The sequence below is a fragment of the Ambystoma mexicanum genome, chromosome 4p (assembly GCF_040938575.1).
Source record: "Ambystoma mexicanum isolate Mex_15411 chromosome 4p, UKY_AmexF1_1, whole genome shotgun sequence".
In the NCBI taxonomy this organism is placed as follows: Eukaryota; Metazoa; Chordata; class Amphibia; order Caudata; family Ambystomatidae; genus Ambystoma; species Ambystoma mexicanum.
Genome location: NC_090927.1, coordinates 981305972 through 981329486, shown reverse-complemented (window position 1 = coordinate 981329486; position 23515 = coordinate 981305972). Strand labels below are relative to the sequence as shown.

The 23515-nt window shown below is 44.1% G+C and overlaps 1 protein-coding gene across 2 annotated transcripts in view; it reads right to left on the bottom strand.

Annotated features, from left to right (window-relative positions):
• The window catches only part of OSTM1 (osteoclastogenesis associated transmembrane protein 1), a 306823-nt gene that overhangs the window by 123936 nt on the left and 159372 nt on the right, over positions 1–23515 (bottom strand). For both annotated transcript variants that reach the window (XM_069606553.1, XM_069606554.1), the window contains exon 3: positions 14441–14538. In XM_069606553.1, coding sequence (XP_069462654.1) covers positions 14441–14538 — 98 coding nt within the window. The remainder of the gene's footprint in view (positions 1–14440; positions 14539–23515) is intronic.

Genomic DNA, 23515 nt, shown 5'->3' with positions numbered 1-23515 from the left:
TGAGCAACAGACGCTGCGCGCGGCCTTTATAGGCAGGATGACGTCGACACGGCGGCTGTCGAGGGACGTCGACACGCAGCGCCCTCTAGAGAAAAATTTTTCCGAGGCCAGCAGAGCTGGAAGGAGATATCTAAGATGAGGAATACGTCGGAGGACACAATCCCTTCGAATAATACTTTTATTAAGCTAACTGTGTCCTGTCTGCCAAAGACCAGGATGTGTTAACTGTTTTTTTTTTCTTTTAAATACAGTCCAGGGTCGGACTGGGACAGGAAATAGGCCTGGTCACCCAAAAAAGAAGTGGCCCACCCCTTGCTTCAAAAAAGTGGCCCACCCCTCACCTCACGACCCTTGACCTCCGATGGCATCACCGGAAGTGATATCATTTGACCCCACCCCAAAGTGACATCCCGGGAAGCGATGAAACACGACCGTTCACCTCTTGACAAAACAGGAAGTGGCATCAAATAGCATTGTTCCTAAGTACACTAAATTACTGTGAATCCAAGTAGACGTCAAGGACAAATGATAATATGTTATTGTATAGCACTTTTGCTTAAGCTCTTTTTTATAGAACAAATATGCATACAATATCACCCAACCTGTGTTGGTACTCATTTATCGACCCAAGAAGGATGAAAGGCTTTTTGAAAAGAAAAAAAGAAATGTGAAAGAAAAAAAAAGTGAAAAAAAGATTATTTTTCTTCCAAACCGGCCAGAAACTGACCCCCACTCCCCAGGGACGAAAGGCCAGGGTGCCAATCTGACCCTGATACAGTCATGTCTTTCAATTTCTAAAAATGTAATTTGTTACTGAAGTATCTTACATCGCCATAATGATGTACCCTAGATCAAGAATGACAGGAGCAGGAACCAGGCTGACCCAGGTGAGTTATAAACAGACAAGATGCTTTATTCGTCTTAGTTTCATAGTTACAGATTATAGGTGGGAGAGAAGGTCTTTAGCATCTGCCCTGATCCCTTTCCATATTCCCAGTCCCCGACCATCAACTTGAGAACCCCCAGGCCTCCAAAGCTCCAAATTCCACCCAAAATTCTAGGAGGCCTAGCTTGCACACACAGATATTCTCATTCATCCAAGATACTACAACTACATAATGCATAATTACAGTAACGATAACTTAAAACACTGCATTGTTTCCATGCTTTAGAGTAAAGTGTAGGTTAGTGTATCTAAATTTCAATGTCAACTTGTGTATAGGCGTGTTACAAATGCCATATCATATAACTATATTTCATTTTCTTGGAGAAGTGGCATGTTCACGAGTGGGCACTATTAAAAACAAACATGATCACACGAAATGCTTTTGATGGCAAATCTTGTTCTGTGACCTGCTGGTTACATACACCTTGCAACTGGTGCTCAACCCATCAGCTAATCCAATACTCCTTGACATTATATCTTATCACCCTGTTGCTTTATACCGGGTACCCTGAAAGTGAGATGGCCGCAAATGACACCATTCCACCTAGTTTGCCCAGTTCTCTGCCTGCTACGCCACACATACTGCATATTCTCTTACTTTCTTACTTTCTCTTACATAATGAATAGCCAAAGCGGACTAGAGGTTTAGGCAAAATAGTGATTAATAATTCTATCCAGTCTGTACATCTATAGATCTACAACACTACCATACACTGTAGTAAGCTTCCAGATCTCGCTTTGCTCTATGATTACGATTGCATTCTATATTAGCACCTGCTGGAGAGAGCTGGACAAACTGTTTTCAGAGCCTTTTTATCAGATCTATTTGTGTCTATTCATGCAGCTAATCTTTTACATTTTACAGACACTCATGCAGGGCGTGCAAGTGTCCACTCACGTAGTCAAGTAGATTTTAAGAAGGGCTAGTACTATTTGTCGGGGGACGTTGCAGTAAATGTCAAATAAACGTTTTTACTGGGCATGGCTAGCCGCTATGTGGCAGCAGTGTGGGTTTTGGTGACATGGACCATTTTACAGAAAATGCCTTTAAATTTGCTCTCAATCGTTGCATGGGTCTAAATGTCTCATAGGACGAGTGGAATTTTCAAGAATTTGCATGGTGTGACACTCATGTCACTAATGTCTTTATCCAGCAGTACACAAAACTGCTGTATTGTTGCTCATTTTATATCTAAAGTACAATTATCAGATGGCACTAGAACATATTAGTACAACATTGCTAATCAAATGGGTTTGTTTGCAAAATCAAGAACATTTAATTAGCAAACTCTGCTAATCGATTTTTGAAAAATAATGTATGCCTTTAGCCAAGCAAGCAACTTCAATGGGCAAGAAAGAAGCACTTAAAGCCCCAAAGAATGACAGACTTTTTAACACCAGGAAGGATAAGTCGAAGAGAGAGAGAGAAGGACAGAGTACAACAGTTTTGTAGAGATGTCTGACTTTGTATGTTTTGTAGATTTCTAATTAAGTGGCCTCAATTTAACCTAATCCCATAGGTTTTTGTTTGTGCAAAAGAAACTTTTGAACCACTGAGCATGGCAGCCAGTTGTTTGTTTATCAATCGGATGTAGCAGAGTTCACTCAACAAGCTGGGCGTGCTGCAGTTTTATCACCAGTGTTTATATCCTGAGTGAATTAATACACAAATGACTGTGAATGACACAAATGGGATGGTATATGGGACCATGGGCGTGTCAGATGTTTATGTTCCAGTGTCAGGTGATCCTATAAGGTTGGGGAATGGATTTCCGGTGGGTGTTGTCTTTTTGATCTTAAAGATAAGACCTGATCCACTGCAATGTAACTATAAAGAAATTTGAAGAATAACCTACAACTAGTTTGCTACATCTACTAACTCCAGCAATATTTGTATGAGTGCATCTGCATTACAACACCAGTAAATTAATCTTGAGCTCCCAAACCCTCTCAGAAGCCAGAACCAGCACTGTCCAGTGGAACCCAAGTAAAGAAGTGGAGAGCACCTTCCAACTACTCTGCAAAAGCCCCAAACAGCAGCTATGAGCTTGCTGCTTCATCAGACCACTGTTCCCCAGGTCCACAATGTCAAAGGTAGAGCCCACCACTAAAAGCTCAGTGGATCGCTGGCACCAAACTCTGCACCACAATCCACCCGAAGGCAGATTGCTGTAGGTCGCAGGATCGCTCTGGTGTTGCAGTTCAAGGACATGCCCACAGCTATGTTTACCGGCAAGGGCACAATTCTGCAAGATTACCTACTTGCCACTGAGATACATCTTTTGCTTGGTGAGATCATATTAGACAGATAAGCACACTCATGGCTTTCGCTCCATTCCATCAAATGTGTAATGCTCTTAACTAGACACTTAAAAGCTTAATGGAATCAAAAGCTGAGATTGTGTACTTTTGGGTCATGTCATGGACGGTGGGAGAGAATCGGACAACTTGAAGATATAAAACTCCACAGAATTAGGTTTACCCGAGATTACAGGAGAAGAACTCATAAGCAGCTGCAACTAAAACAAATTGTCTTAGGACAATGCTCCTTAGTCTTTCCTTCTAGCCTGTTTCTGGTAAATCTGCCCTCTCTGAGGCGAACCCTCACAGTTTCTGGGGTTTTAAATACTGTAGTACTTTCTTGGCATTTCTACAGAGTCTTTCAGGCTTGGTCGAGAAGATGCATTGTTCCCCCTGGACTGTTCACACAAACCTTGCACGACTACCCCTTATGCCTTGGGTCGCCTTGACAAGGGTTGGACATCAGCTTGCAAACGCTGAACTCTGGGAGATGTCTTCTTTCCCCCACATTCCCCATCGGTTGGGACCAGGTTAGTCTGCTGCGATTTCCAGGCCTTCAGTTGACGGCCAAGAACGTAACCCCACTAGATGATAAGTTATGGAAAAACCTCTGGGGAAATGTCCCTTCAAGCTTTTCGTCTCCTTCATTTTTCTTCCTTACTCCTTTTATCTTCCTCGCTCTCAAATATTTTCCTTCTTTATTCCTTCTCCATTGCCCCTTTGTTGCCCAACACAAAGCACATTTATTCACTGCACCTATTCTCAACATTACTGTCTTCCTTCTCATCTGCATTTCCTCCTCCTTCCCTTTCCCGGTTTCTTTTCTACTTACACTCAGTCCTCTTTACACCTCCACTCCGCTTTTCTTCTCCCTGCCTTTGGTTCCTTCCCCCTTCACTAGTGCAACCTTAATTTCAGTCTATGATCATGTTCCCTCTGTCTCCTTGTCACTTCTCCCCTTTCCTCCTCCTTGGTTCTTGTGGTATCCTGCTACTCCATTTTTCCCCTCTACAATTCTCTTTTTGCGATTCACTAGCCCCACCTCTCCACCACCAATTCTTCTACTCTGACCCACTACCTAGTTTGAAATACCTTCTCCACACTATTTGCACAAAATGGCATATATGACGGGGGTAGGCTCAGCGGTGGTATAATGAATGTAATATGTAGCCAACAGCATAGAAAAAACAGTCACATTTATACACCGTACATTTTTTATAGAAGTAATGATTAGATACAATGTTGCTTTGTATCCATTTGCACTTTACTAACTTACATTACATAAAAGTTAAGATTTAAAGACAAAGTACAATTCACAAGCATGAAGGGCCCTGAAGAAGCGCAAACCAACTGAAATACGTCAGCCCCAAATATTCATATTGTCTGTAACACCAGTTTTTTATTTCAATCATTTATGCTAAATGGCATCAAATTCTTGATTTATCTGCTAACCTTATTCTGAGCCATTAGCTTGTTCTTTCCTAAACACATGCTAACTTATTCAAGTAAGAGTGCATGAAATGCAATTTGAATTTAAGTTAGCCACGCTCAGATGGCTACAAAACATTGTATATAAATCATACCTTCTCCACACAACCAACACTCACACATTTCCCCTTTATGTGTTTAAATTAACTTCCCTTTGGCACAGGCAGCGCTAATGGTGTGAAGGCCTTCAGGTGTGATAAATATGAAAAATAGCCTGAAGATTGGGCCCAGGCATTTTGGACTACTTCAACTAATAGGCAGATGGTCCACCTATCGACCGTGCCAGCCAAGTGTATTCCTGCCTTAAGAGCCATCTTTGATCCAGACCGCAGACTGCTGCCATTCTTTCTACCTTCAATATTTAGTATTATATTGTATTCACCATAATCGCGTGGCCACTGAAAAGTTTAACAGGCAATGCGCCAGAAACATCACTCTGATCAAGACTCATGTGCTTGACCCTTTGAACAAACCAACTACCCTAAAGGGGAGAATTTGCTTCAAGGAAGCCCAAAGTATTGGGTCTGTGTACTGCCTGAAATGGTTCTCCTTCTGTATTTAGGTTTGCTTCTGGCAAGTATTGTGGTGTATACAGACAAGAATAGGACTGGACTGGGGTGCCTGGAGAATCTACCACGCACTCCAGAGCCTACCACACAGACTTTGTATCAATCACTGGCCCCACTGGTCACCTCAGCTCCACCCACGATCCTTAAACATGGGACTGCATCACAGTCCTCACTAACATAACTTTAAAGGAAACGTGTGAGTGGATCCCAGGATCTCGTTGATTTAACATATTCCAATTATTTATCAACATGTTCTGGTCATGCTGTTCGACCACTCACCTGCCTTTGATATGATGGACCATGAGGCAGACACAAATTATTTCTGACTGTATGGCTTTAGAAGTTGGATTCCTGGATAATAGCATCAAATTTGAAATTTGAATTGTTCTTCATTTTTCCCGCCCCTGAAAGTGCCCAATGTCACGGTTCAATCTTGAATGCCTATTATGGCAAAATATGGCATCTCTCTTGACTCTTTCAAATTAGGTGATACTTCGTCTTTCTGCTTGATAGTAAGTTATCACTGAGTAAGCACATTAAAAAAACAAAAAACATTGCCAGGAAAAGAGGACCCTCCTCAGGCGAATAAGTCAATACTTGGCAATACAACTCTTCCGATCAGTCAGAAGTACAGTTACTAGGGTTATCCTGCTGGAAATGTCAGCATGCGTGTAGCGGCCATGCAAATCACTTTCATGGTGCAGTAAGATTAGTTGCAAGAGTGAGAATGTCTCATATTTCCCCCGACTACATTGAATACTAACCCCAAAAGGGAAGCAATGTGTCTATGAAGCTTTTTTCTCTTCTAGAAGTCTATGCACAATGAAGCCAAACTATAGACGATACTTGACTTATTTGGAGCAAGTTCCCAGCAAAGCTTGATATTCTGAGAGCAAAAAGGATTGTACTCTCGATCAAGTCACTTCGAATGCAATCCAAGGGTATGGATTTCTATAGCCTTTCTGAGAATAGCCCCTTCTTTGATGGCTTTCTGTACAGGTTTGTAACCCACAGGTTTCCTAAATATGTCAGTATTGTTATGGGTTTGCAAACATACAAATCTCAAGGATTTTCTTTCCTACTATGGCTATGTAAAGTGTATTTTGGCAGATTACCAGGAGGTATGTATGGCAGACTGGGGCGGTTCAGGTTACTGCAGATTAATTTTCTTTATTAGCACCTGGGGCAGGAGTGCCAGTCAACCAGCATCCTGGAACACTGAGCTGAATCCTCTGGTACAAGCCTGCATTCCATGACACACTGTGCTACCTACTCGAATCGCACTGCATTTGCCATTCACTGGCTGTCTGCCAGCATACCTCACCTCACCCTTACTTACCTCTGTAGTGACTCGCACACAACTTGCTACACTCTCCTCCCATCAAGAACCTGCCATGGTAAGTGAGAAGGGATTTGCTCATGAGCCCCTCTTGCGTCACCATTTTGACCATAACGATTCGGCCTGATTTTCTCTTTGATGGATGGGCACAACAACTAACTTGGCTCATGCTAACGGGACATAACCGCCCAAGCCCACCTTAGAACGCGGGGCTTACTGCTATATTATTTATTTAATTCTTAGTTACACGCCATATGGCCCAAGGGCCTCAAGGCGCACATATAAAACAAACAGTGAACAGAGAGCAGAAACAGTGAGACAGCGTCAGATACAGTGAAACTAAAATCGATGGAGCCCTAAAGAGAGAGGTTTTCAGCCTCTTTTTAGTCCACAAGGGACGTAGTCATTTTCAGATCCAAGGGGATGGGATTCCAGGTGGCTGGGGCCAACTCATCAAAGATTGTCTTCCCCAAATCTGGCTAGGCGAAATCTGGGCTGATTGAGTTTGGCCTGGTCAAGTGACGTACGGGATTGTGATGGCACATAACGCTTGATGCGCTCTGATAAATAGACAGGCACAGCGAGGGTGAGACACTTGAAGGGGAGTGTCAGGATCTTAAAGGAGACACAATGCTTAACAGGGCAGCCAGTGCAGGTTTCTTCTGGCTTTGGTGATAGAATACCGTCTGGGGATACCTAGCACTGCTCTAACCGCACCTTTTTGTGTGACCTGAAGGGCTGCAAGATTGGAATCAGTGGTCGGAGAAGAATAGTCCATCCTCAAATTGACCAAGGCGGAGGATAAAATGGAAATGTTTTCCACAGAGAGAAAGGGGCGAAGATAACCTAGCTTTTGATCAGGCCACAAAAGGCAATGGTGTTATCTACATGCTGCCTCATGGTGAGCTCCGAGTCGAGCGTAACGCCAAGCATTTTGACGCTCTTGGCCACAGGGATGGTAACATTTGCAATGGAAAAATTGGCATACTCCGGGGAGAGGTTTCTGAGCATGTGATTAAAAGCCGTAATGAGAATCTCCGTTTTATCTACTTTAAGAGCCATGGAGTTCGCCACCATCCAAGAATGAATGGTGTCGCAGATGGAATTGATGGCCTTGGCATCCTGAGCATTTGTGCCTGATAATTCAAGGATGACCTGGGTGTCATCGGCATAATCTGTATACCAACACCCAGGTCGTCAAGCATCATAAGAAGAGGGAGAATATACATATTAAAAAGCATGGGTGAGAGCGATGAGCCCTGAGGGACATCCTGCGTGAGTAGAATACTGGAAGAGCAGGCATTGTGAATGGTGACCCTGGCATTGCGGGGACCCAGAAAGGAGAGAAGCTATTGTGTTTCGATGCTATAGCAACCCACCAGTGATTGCAGCCTGGCAGCCACCAAGTCAAAAGCAGCTGACAGATAGAGTAGCATAAGGAGCGCTGGATAACCACAATCAATGATGGTCGACAGATTAGACTTCAGTTTGAGCGTGGCAGTCTCGGTGCCATGTCGAGCACAGAAGCCGGATTGACATGGTCCTAAAATGGCATTTTCCTTGATGAATCTCTGCAGCTGGAGATCTGCTACCTGATCCATTACCTTAAGGAGAAACAGGATGTTGGTAATAGGCTGGTAGTGCTTGGGCTGGAGAGGGTCAATGTCTTTAAGAAGAGTAGTGATCCAGGCTTCTTAAAAATCTAAAAATGATTTGTTTAATAAGCTTGGTGACCCAAGGGCTGATGGTGTCAAGGCAGCCGACCAGCAGCCTGGAAGGACAGGCATCACCCTTACAGGTGATTGGAATCATATCCAGAATGATCTAACTAATATCCACCACCATGCAGGGCGTGAATGACAACGTAGACTTGGATATGATATGGTGACCTGTGGGTGCTGTACTTGATGGGGACAAAATAGGTGGGGGTGCAGAAGTAGGAGCATTGTGAGAGATGCTAGCCTGCAGATGAGACGCAACTTTGGCTGTGAAGGTGTCATGGATGTTTAGGATCTTGGGGTGGACAAGTCTTGTGTGAGGCGGGCACCGCTTATTTTCGAGTAATTTGTTCCAAGTAAATTATCTCTTGATAGTGAAGTTCAAGGCATCATCCAATAACTGTGACGTACACAATGTCACAGAAAAAAGAACAGGAAGCAATTGCTCAGTGGAAAATCCACTGAATTTGGAGGCGCCTCTTTTGTAGTTAATACTACTTCAGAGTTGGTGTTATAAACAGATCAAATTTGTGGTACTAGTTATGCAGTCAATCAACAAGGAAAATGGACAGACAAACGCTGTACTTCAAGTTAAATCACTTTGTAATTTATTTTCCAGATCATAGTGTTCAATCATTTAACTAGCAGAGGCCCTTGCCGATGCATTTCGGACTATGTCCTTCTTCAGGGCGGGCTCTGAAAAAACATTAACAGAATGGGGTTAACTTCACCCCTAATATCTTGAAATTCAAACAAACATAGTATAGCACATTTCATAATCTTGTACAGAATGAAGAGACACATACCTGCCAACAAATGGTGCACTCTACTGGTTTTAACAATTTTACAACGCCAGTTCAGTGCAAATGTGTTTGTTGGTGCAAATCAATGTTGTCTTGCACTCTTTAATTATATTCCCAATCATCATATTTGGTTGTAGTTCACAATTGTGCTCCTACATGTGGTTAGTGTATCTATATGCAGGGTAGTCTCCTGTGAAGAAACCAAATGACCATGCTTAAAAATCCTACTTGACTTGTTAGTCCTAATGAAGTAGCAACTAATTTCCATGTGCTAAGATTATATATGCTTAACCATGTAGGATGTTCGTATTGCTTGCTTTGAATTAGCTTCAATGGTGTAAGCGTGTGCTCTTCCATAATACCTGCTGTGACTTGATGGAAAGTGAACTGTGTTTTAGTTACGAATTTAGGGACTGGGAATGTTCGTCATCAATTCGTAAAAATATCGTGCAGTACTTACATAGGGTGGGTTTAAAGTGGGAGTTGGCTCCGGTGGTCTGCAGCGTCGTGGTGTCCAGGGTAACTGGTGTTCCCCCTGGCAATAGGAGGCTGCGACCCTCGACCGGGGTCTAAATATCCTACATCACTGCGCTTGTACGTGGTGACGTGACCTATCATTTCTCACCTTCAGGTCGGGAGTTGTAGTTCTATCGGAAACGCTGGCTCAGTGGTTCCTGTCAACGTAGGTCTATGATGATAGCGGATATTCTGTTAACGCCAATACATTTTCCCTTTATGTGTGATGATTGTGCAGTTTTACCGCATATTGTTGGGTCATGTTGTCACGGTGCATCGCATTCAATACATGTTGTATTCTATAATGTATCACTCACTGATATGTATATGCGTGTTATCTGTTTCCTGTCAAGATTTCACCCTAATGCTTGGTGTTATGTGTAGCTTTGTGATGAGGTTCTGACTCCGTTTGGATATTAAACTATCTTATGCAGTGGATTAATACTTGTGGCACATGCAAAATCTATGGCCAATATTGTATATTAGATTGCAATGAATAAATACTTGTGGCACCTACAATATCTATGGCAAATTATGCTCATTCCTTCCCCAACATTAGTCACATTTTGCACAAGTCTCTTTTCTCGGGGTGTTGCAGTTGCGTATTCCAAAAGCACATACAATATCCTTGCCAAATTATGCTCGTTCATTTCCCAACATTAATCACATATTGCACAAGTCTGTTTCTTCTAGGAGTGCTAAAGTTGTGTGTTCTAAAGGCACATACAATATCTATGGCACATTATGTTCGCTCATATCCCAACATTAATCACATGTTGCAAAAATCTCCTTCGAGGAGTACTAAAATGTTGTGTTCTAACGTACTTCATCCTCCTTCATGGGCTAATGTCACATTGTATCAATTATTCACTTTTACACATTCTCTTCATCAATAGTTCATAGAAAACAGTGTAAATCAAGCTCTTCATTCAAACCTAATGGTGCAACAGTTTTAAGCCTGTCTATCCAAAATGCCTCGCGCTGTTCAAGTTTTTTAGTTGCATTCATTCGTAGATACTTGGTTTTGATTACCTCTAAAATTTGGAACCATATCTGTGTGAGTTGGTGCTTGCAGTCTTGAAAATGTCTAGCTATGGGTGAATGACGGTTGTTGGTTCTTACATTGGACTTGTGTTCATTCCAGCGAATACGTGCTTTGCAGCTGGTTTGTCCAACATATGTGAGACCACATGGGCACTTGATTGCATACACCACGTTTTAGGATCTTGGGGTAGACTAGCTTTAGCATGCAGATTACAATTGAAGTCCTGAAGGATCGCAAAAAGTTCCTTGGTACTTGATTTAGCTTGCAGAAGTCTCTTATTATAATAAGAGAATTTGGATAGGGTCAAGGCAGCCTTAACGTTTTTTACTCCCAATTTGGATAGAACAAGCAGAGCTGGTGTTGGTTGCTTCCTCCAAGCACGTTCTGCTGCTCTCCGTTGGTGCATGAGAGCAAAGATGTCGTCATTAAACCAATGATGGCAAAGGGTTTCAGGGCTTAATGCTCCTAGTAGTAATGGAAGCAAGAACGTCCATGAGAGAATCAAGGTTTTTTTTTTATGCGGGCGGAGAGGACAGGCAAACTATCATAGTTCTGTATATCACCTAACCTATGACTTAGAGCCCGCAAACATTTTTTGGGGAGTCATGTTTTTAAAATGTCTATCCTTAATGAGCTGTGTAGGAATGGAATCGACTAGGGGGCAATGTAGGCAGATTGATGAACAGGGTGAGCAAGGAATGATCAGATCAAGGACAAGCGGCTATAGATGGAGTAGAAGCGAGCACTTGGTGAAGTAATATCCAGTCAAGAGTATGGCCAACTATATGAGGCAGATGCGGAGCAGGTGCAAGTGGATCTAGGTCACCTGACCTAAGCCCCACCCACCTGGTGCCTTCCTGCTTGCCGCTCTTTTTCCCTACTTAAGGAGCCCTCTAGCCTCTTTTCCTTTGCAGATGGGGAGCAGGTGCAAGTGGATCTACGTCACCTGGTCTAAGCACCGCCCACCTTCTTAGCCCTGCCTCTTTCTTCCTGCTCTTAACTCTTAGATCAAGGGCATCTCTCGCCTGGGTGTCCGAAGTGAAGGGTAGTCAAAGAAAAGGGCAATTCCTGTTTGGACATGTTGGGGCCAGGAGGACCCAGGGCCCGACCAGCTGCTCAGACAGCAGGTAAGCATGCACAAACTTGTGTTACTCCCTCTGTCCCCTCAGGCCATCCCCACCTCCTCTGGTCCCCATGTGATGTTCCCTTGTGCCCCCACCATTCTCACACACAGGTGTTGCCTGTTTTGATTGATTCTTCTACCCTGCTCCCCCCTCATCTCCCTCCAGCCTACTTCTGCAGGAGCCTGTGCTGTTAAATTCTGGTTTCACCATCACCGTCTTGTGGCCAATGCTGGATTTGACTTTTATGGACTTCTTTCATTCACAGTGCGTCACCCTTTCACAACTCACATGATGGACTTCCTTTGCATCTTGTACTCATGGTGGCCCTGAATCGTGCTGTTCTCATCTTCATCTTGTATCCTGGCTTGCAACATTATGTGTTACTACTGACTCCTGCAATTGTATTCACTCTCCCCTCTTGCTTCTCCACTCTTGACTGCTAACTCTGTTCTCTCCTCCTTCCCCATCTCCATTTTCCTATCTCCTCCCCTTACTTTCTTCTATGCACTTACTCTGTATGATAGCAACCTCGTCTGTCTCCCCCCCAATCCTCCCCCAGCACTATCTGAAATGTCGTCAGACCTAGTACGATAGTTGCCTGTTTTGTTCCTCCCCTACCTTTCTGCACCCCTCTCCCTCACCTCTTGTTTTTCTCCGGCTCTACCAGAAATGTCGTCAAGCCTAGTACGGTAGTCGCCTGTCTGTTTCCATTTCCTTCCCACTCTCCCCCTCCCTTCCTTATCTAGGTCTTAGCTCTCACACTGAAATGTTGTTAAGCCGAGTACGATAGTTATTTTCACATCCTTGCTGTTCATGGCCTGTAAGAATGTCATTTTATTTTCCCTTGTTCCCTCCCTTGCCTTGAAGCACTTTCAAACACATTGTGCATAGGCGCTATATAAATAAACTAGCATATCATATCATATGAGTGGGATCCTTAACTTGTTGGATAAAGCCGATGGCAGCAAGTATAGCCAGCAGTGACCGGGCAGCCTTATCTGTAGGCACGTTGGCCCAGAGGTTAAAGTGCCTGATAAAACAACTGATGCATTACTGCTGTGGGCTCTATTAAGCAGATGTAACAATTGTTCCTCGAACAGTTGAAGAGGTTTAGGTGGTCGATAGATAATGGTAACAGGGAGGGTGGTGTTGTCAATTTTTAGTTTGGCCACTAAAGATTTGCAATCATCTATAGGAGTATGAGGCAACAGGTGACATTGGAGTTTATCTTTGAGGAGCAGGGCAACACCTCCACCCTTTGAATCTTTGCGGTCAGCCCACAGGAGCAGCTAGCCAGGGGGGACTGCCAAAGTAGCTTTGTTGGAAATGGCATCACTTAGCCAGAAGATCCTAGTTGGACTGTGTGAGGAGATCCTCAACACTGTGGGACATCAGGGAGCGTGTGTTAGGGAGAGATACCAGCAGGGGGTGGGGGTCGAGCATGCAGTTTTTTGAGTGGCATGCTCCTCGTGGAGTGACATCGGCATCCTACGTATCAAGTGGAGTAGCTTTGGGTCTAGGGCACATGGTAATGCACAGAAAGAAGGATGCGTGTACTCTGAATCAGACTGCCCAGAGCAGCAAAATGCTTACCTGTGATTAGGTAGAGAGAGAGATGTGCACCAGAAGCAAGCCGGACGCAAACCGCCGATAACTGGCCTCAGCAGACGCGCCGCCAGCGGGAATATGAGGACCAGGAAAAGCTGGGCAACGTTGTTCAGAAGAACTACTGATCGGTAATGCGCGTCACATGGATTTAGTCCAACATGCTCGAGCTGGAATGCTGAAGGCAGTTAAGTAACAACTGCTACAACAAGGCCTAATGGCAGTCCTTACTGCCTGGAAACTAGCTTTACACCATAAGTAGAATACAGTAAAGCACAGCGGGCAAAATAATGTCAGCAGCATTAACCAAGTTATCTGCATTTTAATGTCTATGTCTATTTTTGTTACTGTGATATACAGTTTGATTCTTTTGATTTATTCCAAGCACCCTACACATAGTGACCAAGTTTGCATTTTATTGAATGCATACCATAAAGAAGGGCCTCCACTCTAATAAACTGCTTTGGGTTTGTACATAGATATTAACTTTCATTTTTACCATTTACAGTTCTATGTCAAAGAACCAACAGATCAGACATGAGTCAAAAGTGAAGTTCAACACTTTTACTTACTTTGTGATTATGGTGTAAATGATGCCTATAGTGGTCTACCTCAGGGTTCTTTAACTAATACACAGTCTCTGGGATATAGCATGCAGCATAGTTCTTGATTCAGTCAATCCCAGGGATATACTGTCCTGCACGCTTCATAATTTACTCCCACCCCTAGTGCTGTACCGCCCAGCTCGCTTATTAGCAACCTCAGAACAAGGGATATAGCGCCCTGCTCGCTGGTTGGTATAGTAAGGAGAAATAATAGGAATGAATAGTTTTTGTGACTGCATAATTTTGCCCCTATAGTAGTATAACAGATAAGCAGTTAAATGCAAATTGAAAAATGACTTTCATGGTCAAAGTAGTTGACCATGTAACCAGCTATATAAAAGTTATGCATTAATAACTTCACACTTGAAAATCAGGACTTACCAGTCGGTTTTGTTCAAAGCAATGCATGGTAGCATTAAACATTTCCATGAAATCTTTGGAATCGTTCAACAAACCTTCACCTTCATTTCGTAAACACACTGAAAAATAAAATGCAACGTAGTTAAAGAACAAATCTCAACAATCATTGAGAGAGGCACTATTGATGAGTTACAGAAGAGTGTGCATTGTTTAAAATCCAGCAAAATGGAAACTGCCAGCACAATCTCGAGTACACATCTGCTGGTCAAACCGGCCCTTTCAAATAATAACTTGAATGTAACCAGGCCTACGAAGTGGACATCTTTACGAGGTATTGGTTTTCAACGTTTCAAAAGCAAGCATTTTTGGAAGTAGCAACCATGCATTCCAGATTAATTGGTAAATAACATTGGGAATATGTTATTTCATGACACAGAGCGTAAATAGAATAAACGCAACAGCTGTCCAGGCTAGGTAAAGACTACACAAACAAAACAAAAATCTTGGTTGGGGCAAGGGATAAGAAGGAAGAAATATAGGCAGATGGAGAGCAGAAGGAACTTAGAGACATAAATGAATAAAGGGTTAAGCAGCACAGGGAAAGCAACAAGCAGACATTTTGAGCATTATGGAGAGAAGGACAGAGCGAGAAGGAGTTCTGTTAAGGCATGAAGTCACCTTAGAATGCCATGTGCCGTCATCATATATTTAAAAGGCATCTTGCCCAGTTACATGAATCATAGGGCCAGGTATGTCCTCATATGGCCATGTATTGCCATCATCAACCCAACCCAACTGAATACCACCACAGATCCACAACTGCAGAACACACCCCTGCAACCAAGATCGAAAACAGAACAAACGCCGGCAGAAGATCAAAGTCTCTATACCTAACACCATACCTCGCAATCAACCACTCACCAGAAACAAATCAACCCAACAAACTAATCAAGAAAGACAGACAACAGAACACAGCCACGCAGAAGATAGAACAAGCCTAGAGGGAACAAGAACGCGATTGACGCCCTAACCCCATGTATCACAAAACCAAGAGGACTCCCCTTCAACAGCTACACGATATAGAAGAGGAGCATGAAGAAAACAAAAACCCAAGATTTAACGTGGAAGAGCTATTCGACGACGACACAAACACAACTGTACCACCACAACCGGAGAGCTACATGGAAGAAAATCAAAACACCAGTCAGAAGACAACACAGATAATAAAACACAAACAAAATCAAACCATAAAAATCCACTGCAACCTAATCAATGCAAGATCAATGTCAAAACACACAAAAGAGATCGTCGACCAGCTGTGCGACAATGGTATCGACATCCTATTCGTCAAAGAAACACGGCTGGATGACAACTACAGAATCACACTCCAGAGCTACTTCCCTATGAACATCAAATGCCTACAGTTAAACAGAAAAAGAAAAGAAGGAGGAGGCCTTGCAATAGCATTCAAAGAACACCTGAACATAAAAACAGACAAACGTCTAAACATCAAAAATGCAAATCCAAAAACAAACATTAAATTCATACTAGTTTGAAGAAAAACATGCCACCTCACAAAGTTCACTAATCAGTCAACTAGCAACCATGAAACTACAACAGGTCAAAGGAGCTACACACAGCAGGACACACAATTGATGCAATTTTCACCAACAGAAATCTTATCACCACTGCACCACCGATACCACCGAAAGCAACCATTCCCAACCTTGAGATCGATAATTTGGCCTGCCCAAACCCACACCACCCAGCTTCATCCACCATGACTATGACCCCCATAACGAGCCCCTCAGCAACTATCGCAGGCGCTCACCACCTGAGCAACCAGATTAACCAATACCTTAATGACCCAGCTCTCTGGCTAGAACACTTTGCCATGAAACCCACTCCTAACCAACCTTGCCCTCATTCTCCGGAATAAGATACTAGGTACCAGATTCCGCATACGTCCTTCCCGCACTAACACCCCTAAGCAAGCCCCACACATTCCACCCTCGCCCACCGCCACCTGCAAAATCAAGACCACAGGGGTTGAACTGCCTGTATTCAAGGGCGCCCTCATTAATGCTAGATCTCTCACAGCACATGCTCTTGACATAGCCGACCTTATCACCACTGCAGACCTTGACTTCATTGCCATATCCGAAACCTGGCTACATGCCGCATCTGGCCCCTCTCTAGCCCTGGCATTACCACCTGACTATGGCATCACGCGCTGCGACCGCTCCTCTGCACAAACAAGAGGTGGTGGCGTGGCCTTCATCCATAAAAATTCCCTTGACCTAAGAGTGGTAGCTGATTCCAAACTTGAATCAGCTGAACTGTTGTCAATCAAAATAGCACTAACACCCAACCAAACGGCCACCCTTCACCTTATCTACAGGCCACCAGGCCCAGCACCCACCTTTGTCAGTGAAATTTCCACTCTCCTCCTAGACAAAATGAAAAACAACTCGCAAACAATCATCCTAGGCGACCTTAATCTAGGTCGTGGCGACCCCAAAGATCTTGTAGCAACTGATCTGGAAAATGCTCTCACAGACCTAGGCCTTACCTTGTACATCCAAGAACCAACCCATATCAAAGGCAGGACCATTGATTGGTTAGCCGGCACCAACTGTAACATCCAGATCCTCAACAACTCCCCATGCTTATGGTCTGACCATCACATCATAATGTTTAACATCGAAGCTACCCCGCGAGCTCCAACGCCAATAGCCCCAGCACTCCCCACCTGCAACAAAAAAAATATAACAATGGAACAACTCCTCCCTCTGTTACTCCCTTCCCTTAATGCGGCAACTAACTCTTGTTCTGATCCCACCTCCCTAGCAGATACCTATAACCAAACTATGCTCATGGCTATTGACACTATAGCACCAATCAAACCTAGGAAGGCCAAACCGCGAGCACATCTTAACTCATGGTTCACTCCTCAGCTAAGAATCCTCCGCAAAGCTAAACGCTGTGCGGAAAATCGCTGGAAAAGCCACCCATCTGATGAACACAAAGATGGCTTCCTCCTCGCCTCCCTTATTTATAAAGATGCCATCATCACTGCTAAAAAAGAATCACTCAACAACCGTATCCTACAAGCTGACTAACTCCAAGGAACTTTTTAGAATCCTAAAAGAGCTCGAAACCCCAGTCTCCCCTCCTGACACATGCACGAAAGACAGCAACTGGTGTGCTAACATTCAAGCAGCACTACTTAACAAAATCTCTATGCTTCAATCCAAAATCAAAGAAAAGCAAGACAGCCTGAAGCGCGAGAACCGCTCGCCCTCCCCTACCAGGCCCACCCCCTCCAACACTGCTATCACCAAACCCTTCACCTTCTCACCGCTTACTGTCACTGAGGTAGAAAACATTATCCTGAGGATTAAACCGTCTAATTGCCAAGGTGACCCGTGCCCTGCTCCTATCATTAAGGATTCTGCCCATGATTTAGCTCCATTCATCATAGCCTTCATCAACTCCTCCTTTAAAACAGGTATTGTCCCGGACAACCTTAAGGACGCCTGGGTGATCCCGCTACTAAAAAAACCTTCTCTAGACCCAAATATACCCACAAACTTCCGACCTATCACTACAGTACCATTTCTGCTTAAGATACTGGACCGCGCAGCTTACCTGCAGATCCAAAACTACCTCGAATCAAACAATCTGTTGGGCCTACGACAATCCGGATTTCGGCCCAGACATGGGACTGAAACGGCTCTACTAGACCTAAAAACTCAGATCGAAGTACTAAAGGACAATGGCAAACTTGCAATGCTTTTACTCCTCGACCTCTCCGCCGCATTTGATTTGGTTAACCACCAAATCCTTTGCAGACACCTCCACTCGGCTGCTAACTTCTCTACGTCCGCTGCGGCCTGGATCAAATCCTTCTTGAGCAACAGATCCATGAGGGTCTTTGCACCCTCTGCAGCGGCGGATCCTTCCCCTATTCATTGCGGCGTACCTCAGGGTTCCTGTGTGTCACCGACACTTTACAATATCTTTACAAAACCACTCTTTGATGTGCTTGATTATCTGGGTGCCTCCTACACCAATTATGCGGACGACACCCAGATACTCATTCCCATCTCAGGTGATTATCTGGCAGACACCAAGGCCCTCAATGACGTCTACCTGGTTATCCAAGCTTGGATGGCACAGCACCAGCTATGTCTGAACGACGATAAGACGGAGCTCCTTATCTTGGGTACCTCACAACGCCTGAGCAAACTCGAGCTGTCTTATCAGTCGTTCACCATAGACGGCAATACCATACGTGTCTCGAAAGACATCAAAACATTAGGCTTTTACCTAGACTCGACCCTATCCCTATCGAGACAAACAAATGCAGTTAGGTCTACCTCCGCCTACACGTGCAAACTTATTTCTGCCTGCAGACCATTTCTTACTACCCCCAACAGTGTTACACTAGCCAGAACACTTATCATGGCAAAAATTGATTACTGCAGTGCTCTTTACTTCGGCACCAGCCAAGAGAACCTTTCCAAACTCCAAACTACCCAGAACAATGCCATTCGAGCGGCCCTGAACATCCCTCGCAACCATCACATCTCAGACGCCAGAACCAGCCCAAAGTGGCTACCGGTGAAGCAGAGAATTTCCCTAAAAACTCTTGCCCTCACGCACAAATGCTTAGCCAACAAGGCCCCGATCTATCTATGTAGTCGGCTTTCGCGCCACTCTACTACCCGACCACTAAGAACTACTCAGACTCCCTGCCCAACTATCCCCAGGTTTAAGCTTCAGAAAGCGGGAGGCACCAGCTTCCCTGTCCTAGCCTCTAAACTCTGGAACACCCTCCCTGCTACTATCAGAGCCGAAGATTCCTTCAACACCTTCAAGACTAAAACCAAATCCTGGCTCTTTGACCAGCATTAAGACATGCCCGACACCTCGGTCTTATTTTCCCTGGCCTGCCCCCTTTGACTCCATTTCTGGCCTGCTAATTCTGCTAACGATTTTGCTCACACTAGGATACTTCCTCAGTTAATCCTAGTGCATTGTAAACTATGTAATATATGTAATTAATATGATTGTTATTTACTGGTATTGTTTAAATTCTTGTGATGTAACCTCCTTGCCTGTATGTTTGTCCTTGCAACTGTTGTACAAATTGCGCTCTGATGCCCCTGGGCCTAATGGTCTGCGCGTTATAAATAAACAAATACAAATACAAGATACAGAAACTGTGGAGCAACCATCTCATTATTCCACTTGTGATCACGCTACCAACTAAAATAACCAACCAGCCCCTCAAACTCCTAACCACCACAAAAAGAACTGGAAAGCCATCAAAGCAAGCAACCCAATAGAACAACTTGAGCTCACAAAACCATCCGCAACCAAACTGGACAAGGCAGACCTAGACCGAAAAACAGAGCTACTACATAAATGGATTACTGAAACAATCGACAGCATCTCCCCGTAAAAACCGTACACCCCATCAAGAAAAACTGCAATGGAAAAATGGTTCACTCCACTACTAAGCACCATGGAAAATGACAACAAGAAGCTGGAACTAGAATGGAGTAAAGAATATGACCAAGGTAAGAAAACTCAGCTCCAGAGGCAAATCCGATTGTACAAGAAGGAAATTCAAAAGGCAAAGAAAAGGCACCGACGACAGAATCAACAAAGCCACTAACACACAAAAAGAAACGTTCAACAACATAAACGAAATGAGGAACCCACCGAGTTGCGACAACACTTGGATAACGTCACAGAAACTATGCAACGACCTAGCAGACCATTTAAAAAATAAAATTAACATCTGACAAATCATACAAAACAGACCGATCAATCCTAACACAACCAACCAGACCCAACAAGGAGCCACAAACTCCTAACTCCAAAACTTCCCAAAAATATCAATAGAGACATTCGTCAAGCTGGTAAAAGATAGCAAGGAAACAGGCTCGCCCATGGACCCCTGCTGCCCAGACATCCACAAATCAATCCTCACACAAGGAACGCCATTAGAATATATCAGAAATCTCTTGAACCTGTCGCTCGCAACAGGGACTGTACCACAAGCCTTCAAATCAGCATATATTAAACCACTCCTTAAGAACACAAGTGGCGACATGGAAGACCTCTGCAACTACAGACCTACTTCAAACATCCCCTACCTGGCAAAACTCCTAGAAACCCATGTATACAAACTAACTCAAGAGCACGTAGAAAAACACCAGTTGCTGGACCAAGCACAAGTCGGCTTCAGACCCGCAAGATGAACAGAAACAGCTCTCCTATACAGGTGGGATGACCTAAAGACAAACGCTACTCCAACACAACTTCAGCCCTGATTCTACTTGACCTGTGCGCAGCATTCGAAAAAATAAGCCATAAAACACTCATCGAGAGATTAGAAGAAATAGATATAACGGATTTAGCACTACTCTGGATAAAATAATTCCTAGCAAACAGAACAGACACCGTCTGGATAAAGCCCTTCAAATCAGCTCTACGAGTGAACAACTGCCGAATACAACAAGGATCCTCACTATCACCACTTTACTTCAACATCTACCAGACTCTGCTAATTTAAATCTTCAAAATGTACAATCTCACGTGCTACAACTACGCAGACAACACTCAAATCAACAACAAAATCAAAGATGCACAAGAAGAAAACACAACTCTAGGAGAATGTCTCAAAGAAATCTATGACTGTTAAGTTTTGCATCCCGTGACAGTTGTATACCTGAGTTTCCAAGTGACTTGCGTACTGGAGTAGCCAGCTCCTTGAAGTAGTAGGCTGAAAGATGGAAGGCAGCGCAAAGAACCGGCCCCAGTTCCGCCCTGATAACAGGATTGAAAGGGGACCAGCTCCTGACGCCACGGATGGACTCTTCCCTGTTTTTAACGTGACGCCAGAACAGTGCAAGCACTGGCAGGGAAGGTCTGTCGATGTAGATATGCAGAATAGAGTGCATAGTAGTCCAATGCTGCTGGATTTGCTGGACTAAGGGCGTAGTGTTCCAATGCTGCTGAATTGCAGAAGATCCAAGAGCCACGGCACCCAAGCAAGGCAGGAGGCAGTGAAGCAACACAGAGAGAAGGAACTCTGGAAAGAAGGGAAGAGGCCAGAGGAAGGTAACTGGAAGGAGCAGGCGAAATAGCAGGACAGGCAGGGAAGAACAGGAAGGGTCAGGACTGGAGACTACCCCCAGGGCCAGGAAAGGAAGGACCAAGGGTCAAACCCGAACCACGTTGAGCCGCAGCGAGTTTCCAGTCCAGATCGCTTAAGTAGGAACCCGGCATGGAAGCGAGGCTTGACGCGCAAACAGGTCCGGCGCATGCAGAGCCTCCGCGGGAACGAGGCTTGAAACGCAAGCTCGTTCCCCAACGAGCCATGCTATCGGCGCACGCGCAACAGCCCGCACAGAACATGATGGCACCCTATGAGAAGGTTTGTTTGTTTATTCACTTTTTATGTGCACCAGACCCCCAGGTAACAGGGCACAGCAGTAAGAAAATGCAAGGCTTACAGAGTTACAAGAATATACATGTTGCAATAGAATACACTGAATCACAAAAATAGAATAAATTACACATAGTTTTACAAATAGTGGCACAAAGTTCAAATGGGAATATTGGGCGAGTAGGAATATACTGAGCCAAATACGGAAACAACTTAGAGGATGGGAGACTAGGGGTCAGTAGAGATGAAATGTTTGATGCCGTTTTTTCTAAAATGTAGGTAGGGTTGGTCTACGCTCAGATTTTGTGGCAATAAGTTCCAGAGTTTAGCAGCCTTCACTGGGAAACTTACCACCAATTGTGGTAAGCATGTATCTAGGTACTGCCAGGCAATTGGCATTACCAGCTCTAGTTGGTCTGAGCGAGATTCTTCTATGAGGTTTATCTATGAGGTAATTAGGGGCTGCGTTGTTTAAGGCTTTGTGGGTCAGTGATCTCATTTTTAACTGTATTTTGTTGTTGGTAGAAAGCCATTTATGTTGGCGTCTGATGGAGGAGATATGAGTTCTTTTGTTTATGCCGAGTGCTGCTCTCAGGGCGTTATTGTGTAATGTTTGTAGCCTCCGGATAGTGCTTTATTGGCACCAGTGTATAGAGCATTACAGTAATCAATTCTGGATAGTATTAAGGCTCTGGCCAGGATCATGCAGCTGTCGTTAGAGAGGAATGGCTTGCCAGCTCTTATCAGCTTGCAAGTGTAGGCAGTGGTGGAAGCAAGGGTTTTTACCGGTTTGTTAAAGGACATGGTGGAATCAAGGTAGAAACCAAGGGTTTTTACTTCCTTGGAGACTTTAATGATATTCCAGTCAATATTGAATGAGGAAAATTCCTGTTCTGGTTTTTTAATGTTGGCATGTGTACCCATGATTATCAGCTCAGTCTTATCTTTCAGGCATAGGCCATGAGTGGCCATCCATGCCTGGATGATAAGATATACCCTGTTCACCAACTTCGTGTCCTTACTATGATTCCCAGAAAGCGGGAGGAGAATCTGAGTATCATCTGCATAGTTAGTGTAGGTGATACCCAGACAGTCCAGATCATCAAACAAGGGCTTGGTGAAGATGTTGTATAGAGTTGGCGAGACACATGAACCTTGAGGAACACCGCACAGGATGGGGGTAGGGTCTGCGGCTGCCGATGGAGAGAATATTCTCATGGTTCTCTCGCTCAGGAAGGACTTGATCCATCTGATAGCCTCAGAGGAGAAGTGTGCGGCAGAGTCCAGGTGTCTACAGAGGACCTTGTGGTCCACTAGATCGAATGCAGGTGAAAGATCAAGTAGGAGCAGAAGTGTTGTCTTCCCTTTGTCTCTAGGCTCGTCAATTTGGGTTTTTAAATCAATTAAAGAAGTTTCCGTCCCGTATAGTGGGCGGAAGCCAGATTGTCTAGTTCCTAAGAGTTTATGCAATTCTAGGTGTTTTTGAATCTGGATATAAGCAGCTTTATCCAGTATTTTAAGTAGGAATGGTACCTTGATAATGGGACGGTAGTTAGTGGGGATGAGAGGATCTAATGTCTGTTTCTTGAGGAGTGGGAGCACCGAGGAATGTTTTAGGTTAGCAGGGATGG